Source organism: Bombina bombina, chromosome 6, assembly GCF_027579735.1.
Source record: "Bombina bombina isolate aBomBom1 chromosome 6, aBomBom1.pri, whole genome shotgun sequence".
Classification (NCBI taxonomy): domain Eukaryota; kingdom Metazoa; phylum Chordata; class Amphibia; order Anura; family Bombinatoridae; genus Bombina; species Bombina bombina.
In genome coordinates this window covers 742,424,272-742,447,038 of record NC_069504.1, presented here as the reverse complement: position 1 = coordinate 742,447,038, position 22,767 = coordinate 742,424,272, and the positions used below count along the sequence as shown (strand labels likewise).

General features: G+C 38.2%; 1 protein-coding gene across 3 annotated transcripts in view; it reads left to right on the top strand.

Moving 5' to 3' along the window:
• The window catches only part of ANK1 (ankyrin 1), a 789,047-nt gene that overhangs the window by 361,125 nt on the left and 405,155 nt on the right, over window positions 1–22,767 (top strand). The window contains exons 1-6 of one of the 3 annotated variants that reach the window (XM_053717995.1): window positions 5,835–6,016; window positions 6,279–6,377; window positions 6,491–6,589; window positions 13,857–13,955; window positions 21,548–21,745; window positions 22,473–22,571. The exons of 1 other annotated variant lie outside the window; for it this stretch is intronic. In XM_053717995.1, the coding sequence (XP_053573970.1) occupies window positions 5,906–6,016; window positions 6,279–6,377; window positions 6,491–6,589; window positions 13,857–13,955; window positions 21,548–21,745; window positions 22,473–22,571 (705 nt within the window). In that variant the 5' untranslated portion in view covers window positions 5,835–5,905. Of the gene's footprint in view, window positions 1–5,834; window positions 6,017–6,278; window positions 6,378–6,490; window positions 6,596–13,856; window positions 13,956–21,547; window positions 21,746–22,472; window positions 22,572–22,767 lie in introns of those variants that run through there. One more of the 3 variants, XM_053717994.1, reaches the window with a different exon arrangement.

Here is a 22,767-nt window from a genome sequence, read left to right as displayed (position 1 = left end):
TAACTCTGAAACTCTTCGAGCAGAAGAGATAGCTACCAAAAACAAAACTTTCCAAGATAAAAGTTTAATGTCTATGGAATGTAAAGGTTCAAACTGAACCCCTTGCAGAACTGAAAGAACCAAATTCAGACTCCATGGCGGAGCCACAGGTCTATAAACAGGCTTGATTCTGACTAAAGCCTGACTAAACGCTTGAACGTCTGGTACCTCTGCCAGACGTCTGTGTAAAAGAATAGACAAAGCAGATATCTGTCCTAATCCTAATCTTACTCCATGAGTAACCCTTGGATTTGCACCAACAAAGATATTTTCGCCAAATCTTATGGTAGATTTTCCTGGTGACAGGCTTTCTAGCCTGAATCAGGGTATCGACAACCGACTCAGAGAAACCACGCTTAGATAGAATTAGGCGTTCAATCTCCAAGCAGTCAGACGCAGAGAAATTAGATTTGGATGTTTGAAAGGACCTTGAAGTAGAAGGTCCTGCCTCATTGGCAGAGTCCATGGTGGAACGGATGACATGTCCACTAGGTCTGCATACCAAGTCCTGCGTGGCCATGCAGGCGCTATTAGAAGCACCAACGCCCTCTCCTTGTTCCCCCTTGATGGTTGATGTAAGCTACAGTTGTGATGTTGTCCGACTGAAATCTGATGAATTTGGCTGCAGCTAGCTGAGGCCATGCCTGAAGAGCTTTGAATATTGCCCTCAGTTCCAGAATGTTTATCGGGAGAAGAGCTTCTTCCCGAGACCATAAGCCCTGAGCTTTCAGGGAGTCCCAGACAGCACCCCAGCCAAACAGACTGGCGTTGGTCGTTACGATGATCCACTCTGGTCTGCGGAAACACATTCCCTGAGACAGGTGATCCTGAGACAACCACCAGAGAAGAGAATCTCTGGTCCCCTGGTCCAACTGTATTTGAGGAGACAAATCTGCATAATCCCCATTCCACTGTTTGAGCATGCATAGTTGCAGTGGTCTGAGGTGTATCCGTGCAAAAGGGACTATGTCCATTGCCGCTACCATTAGTCCGATTGTCTCCATGCACTGAGCTACAGTCGACAGAGGAATGGAATGAAGAACTCGGCAAGTAGTTAAGAGTTTTAACTTTCTGACCTCCGTCAGAAATATTTTCATTTCTACCGAGTCTATTAGTGTTCCTAGGAAGGGAACTCTTGTGAGGGGGGAGAGAGAACTCTTTTTGATGTTCACTTTCCACCTGTGAGACCTCAGAAAGGCCACTACGATTTCCGTGTGAAACTTGGCTCTTTGGAAAGTTGACGCCTGAATTAAGATGTCGTCTAGATAAGGCGCCACTGCTATGCCCCGTGGTCTTAGCACCGCCAGGAGGGACCCTAGCACCTTTGTGAAAATTCTGGGAGTAGTGGCCAACCCGAAAGGGAGAGCCACAAACTGAAAATGCTTGTCCAGAAAGGCAAACCTGAGAAACTGGTGATGATCTTTGTGGATAGAAATGTGTAGATACGCATCCTTTAGATCCACGGTAGTCATATATTGACCCTCCTGGATCATTGGTAAGATTGTCCGAATGGTCTCCATCTTGAATGATGGGACTCTGAGGAATTTGTTTAGAATTTTGAGATCCAGGATTGGTCTGAAAGTTCCTTTTTTTTGGGAACCACAAACAGGTTTGAGTAAAACCCCAGCCCTTGTTCCGCAATTGGAACTGGGTGGATCACTCCCATTGTATGTAGGTCTTCTACACAGCGTAAGAACGCCTCTTTCTTTGTCGTGTCTGTAGACAGACGAGAAATATGGAACCTTCCCCTGGGAGGGGAGTCCTTGAATTCTAGGAGATATCCCTGGAATACAGTCTCTAAGGCCCAGGGATCGTGTACGTCTCTTGCCCAGGCCTGAGCGAAGAGAGAGAGTCTGCCCCCTACTAGATCCGGTCCCGGATCGGGGGCTACCCCTTCATGCTGTCTTGGAGGCAGCTGCAGGCTTCTTGGCCTGTTTACCCTTGTTCCAGCCCTGGTAAGGTTTCCAGGCTGCCCTGGGTTGTGAAGTGTTACCCTCTTGCTTTGCAGCAGGGGAGGATGAAGCGAGACCGCTCCTGAAATTTCGAAAGGAACGAATATTATTTTGTTTGTTCTTTGTCTTAAAGGACTTGTCCTGAGGGAGAGCATGGCCTTTTCCCCCAGTGATTTCTGAGATAATCTCTTTCAATTCAGGCCCGAAAAGGGTCTTTCCTTTGAAAGGGATGTTCAGCAGTTTGGATTTTGACGACACATCGGCCGACCAGGACTTGAGCCATAGCGCCCTGCGCGCCTGAATGGCGAAACCTGAATTCTTTGCCGCTAACTTAGCTAGTTGGAAAGCGGCATCTGTGATAAAAGAATTAGCCGGCTTAAGAGCCTTAATTCTGTCCATAATATCCTCATATGAGGTCTCCGTCTGGAGCGCATCTTCTAGCGCATCGAACCAGAAACAATGCACACTATAGGTTGGAGAAAAAAACCTTGATGAACCAAAATTTTCTTAAGTAAACCCTCTAACTTTTTATCCATAGGGTCTTTAAAAGCACAACTGTCCTCAATTGGTATGGTTGTGCGTTTAGCAAGTGAAGAAACAGCCCCCTCCACCTTAGGGACCGTCTGCAATGAGTCCTGCGTGGTGTCAGATATGGGGAACATTTTCTTAAAAACAGGAGGGGGAACAAACGGAATACCTGGTCTATCCCACTCCCTATTTACTATATCCGCAATCCTCTTAGGGACCGGGAACACATCAGTGTAAACAGGAACTTCTAGGTACTTGTCCATTTTACACAATTTCTCTGGAACCACCAAAGGGTCACAGTCATCCAGAGTAACTAATACCTCCCTGAGTAATAAACGGAGGTGTTCTAGTTAAAATTTAAAAGCCAACGTATCTGAGTCTGTCTGAGGAGCAACCTTTCCCGAATCGGAAATTTCTCCCTCAGACAGCACCTCCCTCGCCCCCATTTCAGAGCGTTGTGAGTGTATATCGGATACGGCTACTAAAGCGTCAGAATGCTCATAATCTGTTCTTAAAACAGAGCTATCACGCTTTGAAGGTAACACGGGCAGCTTAGATAAAAATACTGAGAGGGTATTATCCATAACTGCCGCCAAATCTTGTAAGGTAAAAGAGTTAGACGCGCTAGAGGTGCTAGGCGTCGCTTGAGCGGGCGTAACTGGTTGTGACACTTGGGGAGAGGTCAACGGGCTAACCTCAATACCTTCTGTCTGAGAATCATCTTGGGCCACATTTTAAGTGCAACAATATGGTCTTTAAAATGTATAGACATATCAGTACACGTGGGACACATTTTGAGAGGGGGTTCCACCATGGCTTCTAAACACATTGAACAAGGATTTTCCTTGGTGACAGACATGTTTAACAGACTAGTAGTAAGACAAACAGGCTTAGAAATCACATTAATCAAGCAAAAACACACTTTGCAAAAAAAGTTACTGTGCCTTTAAAGGGACACTGAACCCAATTTTTTTCTTTCATGATTCAGATAGAGCGTGGCATTTTAAGCAACTTTCTAATTTACCGCTATTATCAAATTTTCTTCGTTCTCTTGCTATTTTTATTTTAAAAGCAAGAATGTAAATCTTAGCAGCAAGCCCATTTTAGGTTCAGCACCATGGATAGCGCTTGCTTATTGGAGAATTACATTTACCCACCAATAAGCAAGCATAACCCAGGTTCTCAACCAAAAATGGGCCGGCTCCTATGCATCACATTCTTGCTTTTTAAATAATGATAGCAAGAGAACAAAGAAAAATTTATAATAGGAGTAAATTAGAAAGTTGCTTAAAATTGCATGCTCTTTCTGAATCATTAAAGAAAAAATTTGGGTTTAGTGTTCCTTTAAGAAATAAAAAAGGCACACAATTTTCCAAAACAGTGAAAAATGCACCAAACTTTCTGAAATTTTCACAGTATGTACCTAAAGCATTGGTAAGATTGCACAACTAGCAAAAAAATCGATTAACCCCTTAATGCCCAAACTGGATCAATAGTAAGCTAACAGACCGGTTAAAACAAATTTAGCACCTTGCCACAGCTCTGCTGTGGCCCTACCTTCCCATAGGAGTCGGATTTATGGGGAAAACGCTTCTTATGGGTCCTCAAACTGTAACAGGAGCCACCATGTGAACACAGCCTGAAGATCTAGTCAATCTAACTGCGCATCTGAGGCGTGAAATTAGGCCCCTCCCACCTTACTCCGGTGCTGTGAGGCCTAAAGAAACACTCGTAGGAGTTATAATATTAGCCATGTGGGTAACAACCCCTGAAAGAAACCCAAAGGGACCTTCTAAGTGTCTTAAAAACGATATTTATAAGTAAAAACTGTTTGCCATAAAAAAATGTCAACCCATAAAATAGTGTCAACCAGCATAAATTAGCCCTGTCATGTAAGCTTGTAATTCCATTCTTAGTCTCTGAATAAAGCTTACCCTTCCCTCATGGGGATCTTATCAGTCCTTTTCTAGCATTATCACAATCTTGTCTAGAAATAAATGACTAAACATACCTTATTGCAGCCTAATCTGCAAACCGTTCCCCCCAACTGAAGTTTTCTTGTACTCCTCAGTCCTGTGTGGGAACAGCAGTGGATTTTAGTTACAACATGCTAAAATCATCTTCCTCTCTGCAGAAATCTTCATCCCTTTTCTGCTGGAGAGTAAATAGTACAAACCGGTACCATTTAAAAATAACAAACTTTTGCTTGTAGAACAAAAACTACAAATCTAACACCACATTCACTTTACCCTTCCGAGAGAGACCCTATTGCTTAGAGCCGGCAAAGAGAATGACTGGGGGGTGGAGCTAGAGGGGGAGCTATATGGACAGCTCTGCTGTGTGCTCTCTTTGCCACTTCCTGTTGGGAAGGAGAATATCCCACAAGTAAAGGATGAATCCGTGGACTGGATACACCTTACAAGAGAAATATATATAACCAACCTGCCTCCCTCTTGTCTGTACTTCTCATTGTGTATCTATTCAGCCATTCTGAACTAATACTGACCTGATGTTATGCTACAAAATTTAGTCTTTTGACATTTGCTATTAGAATAACATTTTTATCTGGTTGCTAAGCGTAGCCATGCACTTGCTAGCATAAACATGGTCTCATTCATACTGTCTTATCTTTCTACCAAGGTCACCGCTTCATAGTTTTTAGCTCTTTACATAAACAATCTTATGTCTGTAACTTTCCACTGATTATGTTTCAATAAGGGGGCGTGTATGAAGACCCTCTGTGTCAATTTACAATGTTTGGTGATGTATACTATATAACCGCTGCACTGTTTATAATAAACAGAGCAGACTTGGACTTCTGTTTTACATAGCAACCTATAATCATGTGGCACAATTAAGCACTACATGATTTGCACACAAATAAATGCTCTGAAGCCAGTAAACTCTGGTTTTATTAGCAATATGTGCTCTGTTTTGCAGTTCAGTGACACACCCCTTTAAAATGCCTGTTTAGCATTTTTTATTTTATATTCTGTGTTGTGGCCAATTAGAGACAGATATAAATTAGTTACTATAGTAACAGTGTACAATATTATAGAATCAGGGTTCTGGATCCTGTAGGATGTCCTCCTAAAATTTTCAGATGTAAATTACAAGAAAGTGGACAAAATAAATAATAAAAGTACAAAGTAAAAGTGACACAGATGATTTATACTCTTAAATAGATTTTTTATGGGGAATTACATTATGTTTTTTTATGTTAAAAAAGCTAAATTCTAGGTATCTTTCTTTTTTTTTATCTAATTTACTGTGAGATCTTACTACATTATTTGTAATAACTTTCTCCTCAGGATGGTTTCACCCCATTGGCCGTAGCTCTGCAGCAAGGGCATGAAAATGTGGTGGCTCACCTCATCAGCTATGGGATGAAAGGGAAGGTCCGTCTCCCAGCTCTGCACATAGCAGCTCGTAATGATGACACGCGCACTGCAGCTGTCTTATTGCAGAATGACCCCAATGCAGACGTGTTGTCAAAGGTTAGATATCATTTTTGTTTTCTTACTGTGTGAAAATGTACCTGGCATATCACTGGTAGCTGTAGGTTTTATGTATTGTGAAGCAACTTGTTCCTAATATCTTGAGTGTGCATAACACAAGTTCATGATGTTGCAGTGTCACAGCTTTGATATTATCTTGATTGTTATTTGATTTGTTTTTGCTGATTGTTTATGCGTTGGATTACAATGGGGTATCACTATGTTTTGTTAACTTGTATTTCACTATGTGGCTGTGTTACAGACAGGATTCACTCCCCTGCATATTGCTGCTCACTATGAAAATCTCAATGTTGCACAGCTTCTGTTGAATCGGGGAGCAAATGTCAACTTCACTCCTCAGGTAAAGAGACCACTTGTCTCTGATAAACTTTCTTTCCTGTCCTGATAGTTTCTCTATAGATAGTTTCATAATGGTTTTTTTCCCGTTTTTTGTTTTTCTTTTTCTCTCTGTAGAATGGTATTAGTGCTTTACATATCGCATCTCGAAGGGGTAATGTAATAATGGTGCGGCTACTGTTGGATCGTGGTGCCCAGATAGATGCCCGCACCAAGGTAATGGTGAGGCATATAATAGACCTACAGTATGTAACTGCACACAATGTAGTTTGAGGATTTGAGTACAGGGGTTGGTGCTCTGGTGCGTGTATTCAAAAAGTGATATTATGAGGGGTACCTGGCACATTTTGTACTCAAATGTTTATCTACAATGTGCTGCTTGTATGAGTGTGTTATGTATGTGTGAGCGTGTTGCTCATTTGTGTTGTGTCTGTTTGTAAGTATCTGTGCATGTGTTTATATTTGTGTGTGTGTGTAATTCTATGTGTGTACATGTGTGGTCATATGTGTTTGTGTGCGTGTGTATGTTCGTGTGTGTATACGTGTGTCTGTGTATGTGTATGTGTGCCTGTGTATGCTTCTGTACTCATCTGTGTTGTGCATGTTTGCATGCATGTGATTATTATGGGTATATTTGTGTCTGTGTGTATACATAAATGTATGTGTGTGCGCACCTGTATGCATGTGTGATTACATTTTATATATTTGAGTGTGTGTGTATACTTGTGTCTGTGTGCATGTGTGGGCCTGTGTATGCTTGTGTGCACATGAGTGCAGTATGTACAAGTATATGTGTATATTTGTGTGAATGGGCTTGATGATATAAACCTCTCAACTCAGACGAGATGATATAAAATGTTCCTTCAGCACTGCAAGAGCCCTAGTGGGATTCTAAAAAGGCAGATTTTGCTATACTTGTCGAAGGGGGGCATTCCCTGCATTTCTGTGTGTAAAGGAGAGATAAGCCAAGTGCAGTATAGCAATGTATGACAGGAGACTTCTACTTAATTTACACTTTGTGCTTTGTATGTTATATTATTTTATACTTTAAATTGTTTTATTACATTTAAACTTTGCACTTTCTAATTTATATTTTATTTTGTATACAGCAGTGTAGTTAAGATTGTGATTTTACAAATTCTGATTATGATTTCACAGTTTCTGTGTAACATTAACAAATTAGGCTCATACTCTGTATATTTATGTGTATATTTTACAAATTACATTGCACTTTGTATTTCTTCTATTTAAAATAAAACTGACAGCTTTAGTTTCCCAGAGCGCTTTATTATTTACTATCGACTAATAAGCAAATATTCTCTATTTTGGAGAGAAATTATAGTTTAGACTTTACAGGGGCTGAACTCAATAAATTCTATAAGAAAAAGGGCGGAACCTGGAAGTCCCAGAGAGATCCTGGAAGTCCCAGAGAGAGGAGAGATGCCTTCCATAGAAAGTAATGAGGCTCTCTAGGTACAAAATTTCACAGGGAAGATAAAAGTTAACAGGAGAACACCTGGGGCTGATATAAAGTCTCAGTTTGCAGCGAATACAAATGAAACTGAAATTTTTCACTACAATTTAACTTGTTTTTTCCACTAGTTTAGTATGCATTATGTTTCTGTCAGTTATGTAAGGGTATTGTAAATTTTGAGCAAGCTTCACCTGCATACAGCTGCCAAGATAATTAATTTAGACCAGCTTGTTTAAAATGCTTACAGCATTCCACAAGAACTGTTAGAAAGCTTCAGACATACCCTGGGGGAACTGCCCAGTCCCTCCCACTTTCTGAAGCCATGTTTGATTTTACAATACAGAAAATACAAAGTGCACTGTAAGTTGTAAAAGATACACAGAAATATACAAAGTATGGTCCTAATTTGTTAAAGTAACAAAGAAACTTTAAAAACATAATATTAATTTGTAAAATCACAGCTGGATCTATATCTAAATGTATTAAAATATAAAATAAAAAGTGCAAAGCTTATATCTAATAATACTGAAAGGATACAATCTGAAGTGTAAAGTAATATAAAGCAGAAAGTGTAAGTGTAACAAAACTTGCATAATATGAAGTGCTATATTGCACTGGGCTTGTCTCTCCTTCACATAAAGAAATGCAGAGAACACCTCTTAGACAAGTATAGCACGATTTGCTGGTCTAGAATCTTGTGAGAGATCTTGCAGTACTAGAGGCTTATGCCCTCTTTCATTTAGCATTCAGTGAGTTCAGCCCCTGTGAGGTCTGCACTATAATTTCTCTCCAAGCAGGAGAATCTTTTATAACCAAGCCCCAAGTGTTCATTCATAGCTTGCAGCATGTATGTGTTCATTGGGTGGTAAAAAATGCTGTTCTAAAGTTTATAGAGGTTGTTGGAGTTTTATTTTTTTTTTGTGTGTATGTGTGTGCATATATTTATTTATTTTTATAAATATATATATATATATATATATATATATATATATATATACACACACACAATACTGTGCAAAAGTCTTAAACCACCATTAGATTTGATTTAGATTTGTTGTTTTAGCAATGGTAACATATATAATTATTTCTCAGTCTCTTTATTAGAATACAACCAGAAAATACAACATATTTATATGCAGTATTAAAAATCAGTAAAATGTGGATCCCCCCCCCCCCCCCCCAAGCTTTTATAGGCTAAATTGGCAAGTATTTAGTGTGACCTCCCCTTACACTTTAGCAACAGCATGAACCTGTCTCTCATAAACCTAAATGGAATGGAACCCTAACTAATGTCATTGCTTACACCTGTATTTGTCCTACTATGACTGCTAATGACTGCTTTGAAAAAGGTCTATTACACCAGGTTTGTGCAAGACCTACTTTAGCATTACATCGACAGTTTAATTAATTGGAAGCTTGATAATAAGACCGACTTTCAATCACATCATTCTATTCAAAATGCCAAAGATTACAGAATTTGAACCACATAAAATCATACTTTTACATCAAGGCCACTCTCAAAGGGAAAATCAGCAAACAAATTGGATCAGGAGAGGTCAAGGACAAAAAAAGGACTGTAAGGCCAAGAACACTTTTAAAATCTTATACGTTTTAGCATCTGGCAGCTTCCTCGGGATGCAAAGTTGTTCCTTCTATAGTCCAAAGAAGATTGATCAGGAATGTTTTTTGTGGAAGGGTAGCAGCCAAGAAACCACTTTTTTCGGAAGGGGAACAGGGTGAATAGGCTAAGATATGCTAAAGCTCATAAAGATTGGAATGAAGATCAGTGAAAAAGATTATGATGAAGTGACAAATCCAAGTTTGAGATTTTTGTGTCCAATCGTCGACAATATGTGAGAAGAAGAGTTGGAGAGAGTTGGAAGAATGAGTGCTTGCATCCTTCAGTGAAACATGGTGGAGGGTCTGTCCTGGTTTCGTGCTGCATTTCTGCCAGTGGTGTTGGTGATATTGTCTGAATTGATGGGATCATGAATGCTGAAATGTACAAACAGGTTTTAATTCATCATGCCATTCCTTCTAGAAAGCGCCTGATTGGGAATGGTTTTATTTTTCAGCATAACGATCCCAAGCAGACTGCTAATGCAGTGAAGTCATATTTGGAGAGAAAAACAGCTGGTAAAACACTGACAGGCATAGACTGGACTCCACAGAGTTCAGACCTGAATATTATAGAGGAAGAATGGGTCACATGGACAGAGAAATAAATAAAAGACAACCTAAAGTAGAACTCTGGGAAGTGCTGAAAGAATCCTGGTATAATATAGCAGAAGATTACTTCAGAAAACTTCAGGACAGTCTCCCCAAAAGAGTTCAATATGTGCTTAGTGCCAAGGGAAGTCACACTAAATACTGACTTTTGCCCGAAGAAGCCATTTTGTTGTGAAAATTGTGTTTTTTTTATATTATATATTTGTACATATTTCCTGTATTTTCTGTATAAACGAAAAATAAATATGGATGGTCATTGAAATTTTGCTTAAACAACAAATCTAATGGTTGCCTAAGACTTTTGCACAGTACTGTGTGAAGGGTTGCCACCTTTTGCCCAGAAGATTCCTGGACACTTTTTAAATGGGGGTGGGGAGGGCGTGTCTTTGAGCGTAAAAAGTGGAAATTTATTTAAAAATACATGCTCTTTCTAAATCATGTCCCTTTAATACATTCTGTTACCATTACCAAATACCACCAGTTAATTATTTTTCACAATATATATTTATTTAATCCAAAACAAATACATTTACTAAATATAAACTTTTATTAGTGGAGCTTTTTTTATTGTTATTATTGCAAATTGTATTAATGTACTCCTCCTTTAAATGTATTCCTTTTCCAATAAATACCTAAAAAAAAAAACATCTATCTATCTATCTATCTATCTATCTATATATATATAAAACCAATAACCAAGCAGGGTATAATAATAAAACAGGAGAAGCATTTTTTTCAAAATTATATAATTATAAAACAAATAAATATATATATTACCTAGAAAAAAAAAACTGCAGGTGGTCATTGGAGAAGCAGTTTTTTTTACAAAATTATATAGACTAGACATAATTATAAATCCAATAAAACAAGACATTATATATATATATATATATATATATATATATATATATATATATATATATATATATATATATATATAGAGCAGGTGATCAATTCTCAATCTCAACTTAGCAGGGTAATAGTATTACTAATAATAAAGACAATGGAAACCCGTTTTTTTTTTTTTTTTGTTTTTTTTTAAATTATATAGACTTAATTATATAAGCCAATCAAACAGGAAACTGTTTTTTTATAAAACAAATGAAAAAATATATATTTTATCTAGAAATTATTTTTTCTCTTCATTTGACTTGTTAAACTGTAAGCACCCAATCAGCAGGGCTGCGGCCACCTCTGTCGACTACACTGCCGCAGTCACTCGCAGTCGCAGCAGAGCAGCCCCGACGCACCCACACACCACAGCACCACCTGTTCTCTTCTGCTGACTAGATACTAGAAAGAATCACTGGTAGATTCTAGACAAAAGCGGAAATTTTAGGTCACATGACTGGGTGGGACTTGGGTCCATGGGAGGCGAGCCTGACGACTGGTTGGACCATGATCCATCTCCACCATGACATCATCATGCACACTGCAGCCTGTCAGCCAGGGCCTACAGGCTCCGCCTCCTCCTCAGGTCTGGTCACGTTTGAGAACCCCACCCCTCGTTTTCCACTATTTTCCCTCACATTGCCCTAGGGACCCCAGCCACCAAAGTTTTTTTTAAAAAGCAACAGTGTTGTTCTGTGTGTGACAAGGGAAGTTGGGCAGGCCGGGGCATTTGAGCCTAGTTCCGGGACACAGGACATGTCCCAGACCAGGACTGTCCCGGTGACACCGGGGCAGGTGGCAACCCTAACTGTGTGTGTGTGTGTATATATATATATATATATTTTATTTTTTTATATATATTTTTATATATATATAGTATCTCACAAAAGTGGGTACACCCCTCACATTTTTGTAAATATTTTATTATATTGTTTCATGTGACAACACTGAAGAAATGACCCTTTGCTACAATGTAAAGTAGTGAGTGTACAGTCTGTATAACAGTGTAAATTTGCTGTCCCCTCAAAATAACTCACAGCCATTAATGTCTAAACCGTTGGCAACAAAAGTAAGTACACCCCTAAATGGAAATGCCCAAATGTACACTGTTATACAAGCTGTACACTCACTACTTTACATTGTAGCAAAGTGTCATTTCTTCAGTTTTGTCACATAAAAAGATATAATAAAATATTTACAAAAATGTGAGGGGTGTACTCACTTTTGTGAGGTACTGTGTGTGTGTATATATATATATATATATATATATATATATACATATACACACACATTATGTCAAAAAAAATGTGCACAGATCTGTAAAGTAAGTTTTGGAGGATCCAAGTAATTCCACGCTGTATCTCCAGGGGGATATGCAAATCTCTGATAAAGTGCATGTACGCATCAGATAGCAACGGAGCTTACCTACTTGTTGAATGTCTCCTATCTGAATAAAATCTTAGACTGCACTGGCTACTTTGAGGACTTAGTCTCTTTCTTCTTGTTTCCTACCGGGATATGCAAAGGAAAGAGAGAGAAACAATAGTGCACTCTGTTTATATATAGAAGCTTCCAATTCAAGTCAGGTATTTACACTAATTAGAGCTGTAACTCAGCTCTAGGTGTGATTGCAGGTAGGTTTTAGCCCCTCGGCTTCCCAGGCAAGACAGGAACAGGTCTTTGTTTAGAATAGTAAAATACAGTTTATTAAAATACACAGGACTAAGACTTGTCACTGTTACAAATAAACAAATGCACAAGGAGATTGCTAAGCCCTCTAAACAGCATATAATGGCATAGTTCTGTTGAGGCTATTATAGCAATCAGAGTACAAAAGTCCTTAGCAGCAATAACAATGAAAACAGTCTATAATGGTCCTTAAAAACAGTGAATTCAACGATTGTTTCACCTTACTCCTAAGGCTTTTAGTCCTGTGTATTTTAATAAAGCTGTATTTTACTATTCTAAACAATGACCAGTCCCTGTCTTTCCTGGGAAGCCGGGGGGCTAAAACCTACCTGCAATTACACCTAGAGCTGAGTTACAGCTCTAATTAGTGTAAGTACCTGACTTGAATTTGAAGCTTCTATATATAAACAGAGTGCACTATTGTTTCTCTCTCTTTCCTGTGCATATCCCCCCCTGGAGATACAACGTGGAATTACTTGGATCCTCCAAAACTTACCACCACAAGAACTATATCCTTAATATATACATACAGTACATATATTAACCTCTAGCACCTATTTTGTTGTCTACTGTATGGAGAGATTATGTATATATGTGTGTGTATATGAGTGTGTATGTATGTGTATATATATATATATATATATATATATATATATATATATATATATTTCAAATAATATATATATATATATATATATATATATATAAATACGTATAAACACAAACCCTCACATTTAAATATAGCAAATCAGTCTGTGGTTTGACTCACCAAAATGGACACCAGTCTGGGAGCATGAATCTTGCTACATATAGATACTGTATGCTGTGAAAACTACATTGAGTGCTGATCTCTTTGAATATATATATATATATATATATATATATATATATATGTGTGTGTGGGGTGGGGGGTTAGTGTGTTGGATGGTTCTGTTTGGATATACTGTATGTGCCATTCTGGAGTGTGTGCTGCTGAAGATGCTGCCCTGGTTTGCTCGGTCATGTGCACAAAGTGATTTAGTGGTATGTATGAGCGCATGCATATTGTGTGTTTGTATATTTTCACATAGTGCTAAGATGTATGTGCTGGTTTGATGTATGGGGATTCTACCGTGGTGCGCTTGACCAGAGGGTGGTGCTGTTTTATATGTTCATATATTACTGTTTGGTATATACAATATGCTCTGTTGCTGCACACAGGATGAGTTAACCCCTCTTCATTGTGCGGTGAGAAATGGACACGTCCGAATCTCCGAGATTCTGCTTGATCACGGGGCCCCCATCCAAGCCAAGACAAAGGTATCAAATACATATGACAGAACAATATAAGATGAGATGATGTGAGGGTTGTCACAAGGACCACCATGTTGTCTGTATACTCTGACATGTTTCTGCTTTCAGCTTAGGATATCTCACAGATTTAGTGCTGAGGGTAAAACATTTTCCATTTATTCATGATCATTTTTTCTAAACAAAAACGTATACAGTTAAAACGCTTTTGAGTACAAACTGTGATTCTGTCTATATTCCTAATTGGCAGATCATGTAAAATCCTAGTTCTTAGCTTGACAGTTTTTGCAACTTTTTACTCAATAGCATTCTAAAAACCGGAAGTTCTATCTCAGCATATTTCTGTGATATAATTGTATTTCCTACATTCGGTTTTTGAAAACCCACCAGCCAAAACCAACAGAGAAGAAAACAAAAATAAGCAGATAATGGGAAAGGAGAATAACAACAAACCAAAAATATATATGAATGCTGTTGATTGCATAGTGTTTTATATTGCTTGTTGCCAAAATTAAACTTTCATGATTCGGGTATAATATATAGTTAAAAAAACAACAGTATACTTCTGTTATTAAATGTTCCTCTTTTTCATGGTATTTAGCTTATTTATACGCAGGTAGGCATAGGAGTGTGAACATATCGTAAGTGCTTTCTGGCAGCACAATGTAATATAAACAGCCTATAGAGGTAGGTATAGCTGCACCAAGGGTTACCATATTGCCGCTTTAAGGGAGGACACATATAAAAAATGTAATGTAACATTATTCAAACATTTTTTTCAACAGCCCCTGACATATGTATTTTTCATCAGTGTCCGCCGTTAAAGCAGCAATATGAAAACCCTAGCTGCAGCAGACAATGCTGAACACCCACAACTGTGCCATCACTTACTCATACTGCATACACTGTTTGGATTTATCCTATCAAAAAAAAAAGATATATGCACTCTGTGTTCTTCTTTATTAAACAGTGCTCCTATGTCTTGGATTACTATGGAGTTTTACCATAAAGTTGCTGAAGCTACTGCACTCTAAAGCTCCCTCTACAGCAGTGTTTCCCAAACCCAGTCCTCAGGACCCTTAACAGGCCTCATATTTATTATATCTTAAAGGGACAGTCTAGTCCAAAATAAACTTAAATGATTCTGATAGGGCATGTGATTTTAAACAGCTTTCCAATTTATTTTTATCACCAAATTTGCTTTGTTCTCTTGGTATTCTTAGTTGAAAGCTAAACCTAGGAGACTCATATGCTAATTTCTTAGACCTTAAAGGTCGCCTCTTTTCTGAATGCACTGTGACAGTTTTTCACCACTAGAGGGCATTAGTTCATCTATGTCATATAGATAACACTGTGCTCATGCACGTGGAGTTACCTAGGAGCCAGCTCTGATTAGCTAAAATGCAAGTCTGTCAAAAGAACTGAAATAAGGGGGCAGTCTGCAGAGGCTTAGATACAAGGTAATTACAGAGGTAAAAAGTATATTAATATAACTGTGTTGATTATGCAAAACTGGGGAAAGGGTAATAAAGGGATTATCTTTTAAAACAATAAAAATTCTGGTGTAGACTGTCCCTTTAACTAGAGCACAGGTGAAATAATCAGTTCACCTGTGCTCTATTTAAGATATAATAATTATGTGGCCTAATAAGGCTCCTGAGGACTGGAGTTGGGAAACACTGCTCTACAGGTTGCTTATATAACATTACTATGCACACTGCTTCTTTATAGTGCCCCAGACAAGTGTACGTTCCTCGACCTACCTCAGTATACCCTTATGGAAAGAAGCTTCAACAAAGGATACCAAGTGAAAGAGGTCAATTTGATAATACCAATTGGAAAGTTTTTTTTAAAAACTGTCTCATTCATGAGTGTTTCATTTTGACTCCCATGTATCTTTTTAACTTATCATTTTGTGTAAATATCTCAATGTTCTGATCTCCAAACTGTTCATTTAATTGAAAAAGCATCCTGAAATGAATACTTTATTGGTAAAAATGTTTAATAGTTACTGTTTTAACTGTATACTACAATTAGGAAATCATTGTGTTTGTTAAAGGGATATATAACCCAATTTTTTTTTTCGTGATTCACATAGAACAAACAATTTTCAACAACTTTCCAATTTACTTCTATTATCAAATATTCTTGATTTTCTTGGTATCCTTTGTTGAAAAGCAGCAAAGAAAGTTCAGGAGTGTGCACGTGTCTGCAACAATATTACATTAGCAAGAGCACTAGATGGCAGCACTATTTTCTGTCATGAAGTGCTACCTATCTAGATATCTCTTCAACAAAGAATAACAAGAGAACAAAGCAAAATTCATCAACAAATATACTCATGCCCGCCCCCTAAGATCCAACAATTACCTGCTTCTTGCGTCCTCTACCATCACCTCCTCATGCTAGATTACAGGACTTCTCTCGTGCGGCACCAACCCTCTGGAACGCACTTCCTCGAGCGTTCAGACTTTCCCCTAACCTCTCCTCCTTTAAACGTTCACTAAAGACCTTTCTGTTCAGGGAAGCTTATCACCCGACTCAGTAACAAATCAACTTCTCTTAGCTAACAGTTGCCCTCTATCTCCTTACTAATATGATTCTCACCTTTGCAGTCCCCACCTCCTGCTTCCCATCCTCGTTCCCATCTAGATTGTAAATTCCCACGGGAACAGGGCCCTCAATCCCCCCTGTATTTGTCAGTAAAATTTTGTCTTTTATCGTATTGTTTCTCCATTACCCATGGGCAGCGCTGCGGAATCTGTTGGCGCTTTTTAAATAAAGAATAATAAATTATAAAATTGATAATGGATGTAAATTGGAAACTTTTTTAAAATTGCATTCTCTATCTGAATCATACAATTATAATTTTTTTGTTCTGAACTGAGCATTTGTGAGATAAAATGTTTTGCTAAATATTTTAGTAAAATCACATGAAAATGTGTAAAAAGTATTTTCTGATTGACTCTATTACCTTTAGTAGATGTTTCCAAGTCCATGTGTCTGATGAGCAAAGTCAGCTGGAAAACATAAGAAACGTTGGCTTTCTGATGAACTATTTTACATTTGAGAAAGGGTTAAAACCCATGTATTTCTCTTTTTGGAAGAGGGGATATACACCTTTTTTTTGCTATGATCCGATGATCTTTCCATGCTGTACATGCTATTTTGTGGTGGCATTAGGTGGTATCCTAGGATAGTTTAATATAGAAGAGTTTGCCAGCACTGTGTTATAAAAAAATGGGGATAAGGATTATGAATACTTGGGTATTCAGCCCAGTGCTACCAACCTTCAAAAATCTAGATTAGAAAACTAAGAAGGAAAGAAAGTAAATAAGAAAGTTGTTTAAAGGAATACTAAACCCATTTTTTTTTCTTTAATAATTCAGATAGAGCATGCAAACTCCTATTATTTAATTTTCTTCGTTCTCTTGCTGTCTTTATTTAAAAAAGAGGAATGTAAAGCTAAGGAGACGGACCATTTTAGGTTCAGCACCCTGGATAGTGCTTGCTTATTGGTGGCTACATTTGGCTAACCAATAAGCAAGTGCAACCCAGGTTCTGAACCAAAAATGGGCCGGCTCCTAAGCTTCATATTCCTGCTTTGTAAATAAATATAGCAAGAGAACGAAGAAAAATTTATAATAGTAGTAAATTAGAAAGTTGCTTAAAATTTCGTGCTCTATCTGAATCACGGAAGAAAAAAAATGTGGGTTTAGTGTCCCTTTAACCCCTTAATGACCACAGCACTTTTCCATTTTCTGACCGTTTGGGACCAAGGCTATTTTTACATTTCTGCAGTGTTTGTGTTTAGCTGTAATTTTACTCTTACTCTTTTACTGTACCCACACATATTATATACCGTTTTTCTCGCCATTAAATGGACTTTCTAAAGATACCATTATTTTCATCATATCTTATAATTTACTATAAAAAAAATTATAAAATATGAGGAAAAAAAACACACTTTTTCTAACTTTGACCCCCAAAATCTGTTACACATCTGCAACCACCAAAAAACACCCATGCTAAATAGTTTCCAAATTTTGTCCTGAGTTTAGAAATACCCAATGTTTACATGTTCTTTGCTTTTTTTGCAAGTTATAGGGCAATAAATACAAGTAGCACTTTGCTATTTCCAAACCACTTTTTTTCAAACTTAGCGCTAGTTACATTGGAACACTGATATCTTCCAGGAATCCCTGAATATCCCTTGACATGTATATATTTTATTTTAGAAGACATCCCAAAGTATTGATCTAGGCCGATTTTGGTATATTTCATGCCACCATTTCACCACCAAATGCGATCAAATAAAAAAAAATTGTTCACTTTTTCACACATTTTGTTACAAACTTTAGGTTTCTCACTGAATTTATTTACAAACAGCTTGTGCAATTATGGCACAAATGGTTGTAAATGCTTCTCTGGAATCCCCTTTTTTCATAAATAGCAGACATATATGGATTTGGTGTTGCTTTTTGGTAATTTGAAGGCCGCTAAATGCCACTGCGCACCACACGTGTATTATGCCCAGCAATGAAGGGGTTAATTAGGGAGCATGTAGGGAGCTTGTAGGGTTAATTTTAGCTTTATTGTAGTGTAGTAGACAACCCTAAGAATTGATCTAGGCCCATTTTGGTATATTTCATGCCACCATTTCACCGCCAAATGCGATTAAATAAAAAAAAAGTAAAATTTTTCACAATTTTAGGTTTCTCACTGAAATCATTTACAAACAGCTTGTGCAATTATGGCACAAATGGTTGTAAATGCTTCTCTGGGATCTCCTTTGTTGAGAAATAGCAGACATACATGGCTTTGGCGTTGCTTTTTGGTAATTAGAAGGCCGCTAAATGCCGCTGTGCATCACACGTGTATTATGGCTAGCAGTGAAGGGGTTAATTAGGTAGCATGTAGGGAGCTTGCAGGGTTAATTTTAGCTTTAGTGTAGAGATCAGCCTCCCACCTGACACATCCCACCCCCTGATCCCTCCCAAACAGCTCTCTTCCCTCCCCCACCCCACAATTGTCTCCGCCATGTTAAGTACTGGCAGAAAGTCTGCCAGTACTAAAAAAAAAAGCTATCCTTGATAAAAAAATTTTTTTAAAAAGGCATATTTACATATGCTGCTCTGGAGGATCCCCCCTTAGCTCCCAACCTCCCTGATACCCCCCAAACAGCTCTTTACCCATCCCCCTCTAACTTATTAGTAGCCATCTTTGGTACTGGCAGCTGTCTGCCAGTACCCAGTTTATAGTAAAACATTTGTTTTTATTCTTTTTTAAAATATTTTTCTGTAGTGTAGCTTGCCCCCCCCCCCCCAAAAGACCAACCCCCCACCCCCTCCCAGATCTCTTAGATCGACATACTTTAGATATATTTGGCCCTCACTGCCACTTTTCTCCCATCATTTTTCTGTAGTGTAACGGTTCCCAACCGCTCCCTACCCGCTCGCGCGCCCCCTCGTGCACGCGCGCGCCCCCCGCGTTCCCGCCCACGATCCCGCCCCCCTCCACATCATAAGGCCCATCGATGGCCGCCCACCCGCCTCCCAGACTGGCTCCCACCCACCAACGAAACCGGCCATCGATGTCCGATGCAGAGAGGGCCACAGAGTGGCTCTCTCTGCATCGGATGGCCAAGGGGGGTTATTGCAGGATGCCTCGATGTTGAGGCATCACTGCAATAACCGGAAAGCAGCTGGAAGCGTGCAGGATCGCTTCCAGCTGCTTTCCAGACCGAGGACGTACGCCATACGTCCTCAGGCGTTAAGTGTATTTTTTTTGAGGACGTATGGTGTACGTCCTTGGTCGTTAAGGGGTTAATTTATGTGTGCTATCATGAAAGAAACATTTGGGCTTCATGTACCTTTAACTTTTAATATATTGAATCAAAATCTGGTTAGAAAAATTGGGACAAACACACCAATCCCACACAATAAAAAACTTAGGGTAATGGAGCAAACACATTAACCTCACTGCTAAATTATTATCTCCCTAAACCTCCAAGGACCTGAACTTCTGCATCAATTAAAGGGACACTGAACCCAATTTTTTTTCTTTCATGATTCAGATGGAGCATGCAATTTTAAGCAACTTTCTAATTGACTCCTATTATCAAATTTTCTTTGTTCTCTTGATATCTTTATTTGAAAAAGAAGGCATCTAAGCTAAAAAGCCAGCAAATTTGTGGTTCAGGACAATGGACAGCCCTTTTTTATTGGTGCTGTCCAATCAGCAAGGACAACCAATGTTGTTCACCAAAAATGGGCCGGCATCTAAACTTACTTTCTTGCTTTTCAAATAAACATACCAAGAGAATGAAGAAAATTTGATAATAGGAGTAAATTAGAAAGTTGCTTAAAATTGCATGCTCTATCTGATTTATGAAAGAAAACATTTGGGTTCAGTGTCCCTTTAAGGGGGTGAGTTAGGCAGGGAAGAGTGACAAATGCTTACTGTAGGTATTGTTAAATGTAATCCAAATAAGAAGTGTTATGTTCTGCAGATATTTTAAAGGGAATCTTTGACGATTCACATAGATCATGCCATTTTAAACAACTTTCTAGTTTACTTCTATTTTCAATTTTTCTTTGTTCTCTTGGTATCTTTTGTTGAAAAGCAGGGTCATAAGCTAAGGAGCCGGACCATTTTTGGAGCACTATATGGCAGCAGTTTTGCAGGAATGTTATTCATTTGCAAGAGCACTAGATGGCAGCACTGCTTCATGCCATGTAGTGCTACAGACATCTACCTAGGTATCTCTTCAACAAAGAATAACATGGGAACAAAGCAAATTTGATAATAGAAGTAAATTGGAAACTTTTTTTTATAATTAAAAGTTCTGTTTGAATCACTAAAGAGCAATTTTGGGTTTCATATCCCTTTAAGTTAGCTTTTGCCATCTTGTTACTCTCACTGCCTAACTCACGCCCCCAACAGATGTCGAGGTTTGAGTTATCAGCCAGGAATTCCAGGGCGGATATAGCTTTGGCAATTAAGCCAATTTTAACTTATATTTGCAATATCGTTCTCCCAATCTGGGACTAGGGATGCATGAAGGGGTCATATACTCCCACTAGAAAACTGGAACATTCATTTGTAAAAACACAAATTAACAAACAACATATTAGAAAACATCAAAAATGTTTTTAAAGAAAAAAAAGTCAAATTTTGACTTTATTATGTATTTTAAGTATCCTTTGTACAATTATTTCTAATGGACTTCATCAAGCAGATGAAACTGGGTCAAAACATTTGTCTGCAGACCCATTAATGTGAATAGGTATCTTATAGAAATATCACAGACAGTACATTGTAGTTCAAACATTGCAAACGTTGCAACTCAAGTGTTTCAAATAATGTCATAGAGATGGGCAATGGGGTAAGCTTAAACAATAGGATGGGGTGTATTGCAAAGCAAACATTCAGCACTCTCTGGCTACCATCACTTGTAAATGATATCCATATTCTCAGTGGGCTCTTTTCCATTGCTCATTTGTCTTTGTTTTTTTCTTCAAAATACAGGAGAATCCCCTATGAATGCTGCTTTCCACAGATTATATTCTCTTATGTAATTCAGGTTTCTTTCTTAACAGAATGGCCTCTCTCCTATCCACATGGCTTCCCAGGGAGATCATCTGGACTGTGTGCGACTTCTGCTTCAGTACCAGGCACAGATTGATGACATCACTTTGGACCACCTGACCCCTCTACATGTGGCTGCTCACTGTGGTCACCATCGAGTTGCCAAAATTCTGCTGGACAAAGGAGCTAAACCCAATGCCCGTGCCCTGGTGAGTGGCAGATGGGAGACTGGCAATATTATAAGGCAATTCTTTTTGAGAGTGTGTGACTAAATTGGCGATAATATTCTAAAAATTATTCTCTCATACTCCCATGGTACCTTATTTTTTAAAATTTAAAAGCACAGTAAGGGAACTTTTAAGTACAATTCACTTATAAATCCATAATATAGCTCAATTAAACGTAATTGCTAATATATTGCATGAATACATAACAAACATATTATTTTAGTTCAATTACAGTCATTAAAACTAAACAAAATGGTGGTGTCCCAGATGCAGAATGCCAGCGTATTTGTTTTAAGGGCAAACTTGTGAATTTGCCACATAGGTTTGTCCTGTAATAGGAAATTAAAATGTGTTGCAGAAGTAGACTGTAAGTCTCGTTAGCTGTTTTTTTTACTGTTCCACTGTTTTTATTTACGTCTTTCCACCCTGTCTCCTGTTCCCAGACCTTTAACCATTTAAAAATTATTTTTTAATATATTTATGTATCCTCCCTTTTTCTAATCTACATGTTCTCTCCTCCAATATTTCTTACGTTTTCTTCTTTTCTTTTTTAGTTATTTCCTTTTAAATTATTTTAGTCACTTTCTCCTTCTATTCCTTCACTCTAATATTTTTCTTTCACCAAACACCTTTACCTTTATTTTTTCAAACTCTTTTTCTTCCTCTTTTTCACCATTCTCTTTTGTTTCCTTATTCTCTTCCCATGTAGAACGGCTTTACCCCGCTACACATCGCCTGTAAAAAGAGTCATGTCCGAGTCATGGAGCTTCTTATAAAATCCGGAGCGTCTATTGATGCGGTAACTGAGGTCAGACACATTACGTTATCTCTCTTTATATCTTGGACTGTTTCTTTCAATCTCTTACCTTTCTTCGTTTTTGATTTGTCCCTTATCCTTTATTCACTCTTTTGTTACCTTTTTATGTTTACTACGTCATCCCACATTGATGGCATTTTATTTTTCATTTTACGTGGGGGGGTTTTCCTGTCATTCTGACATTTGT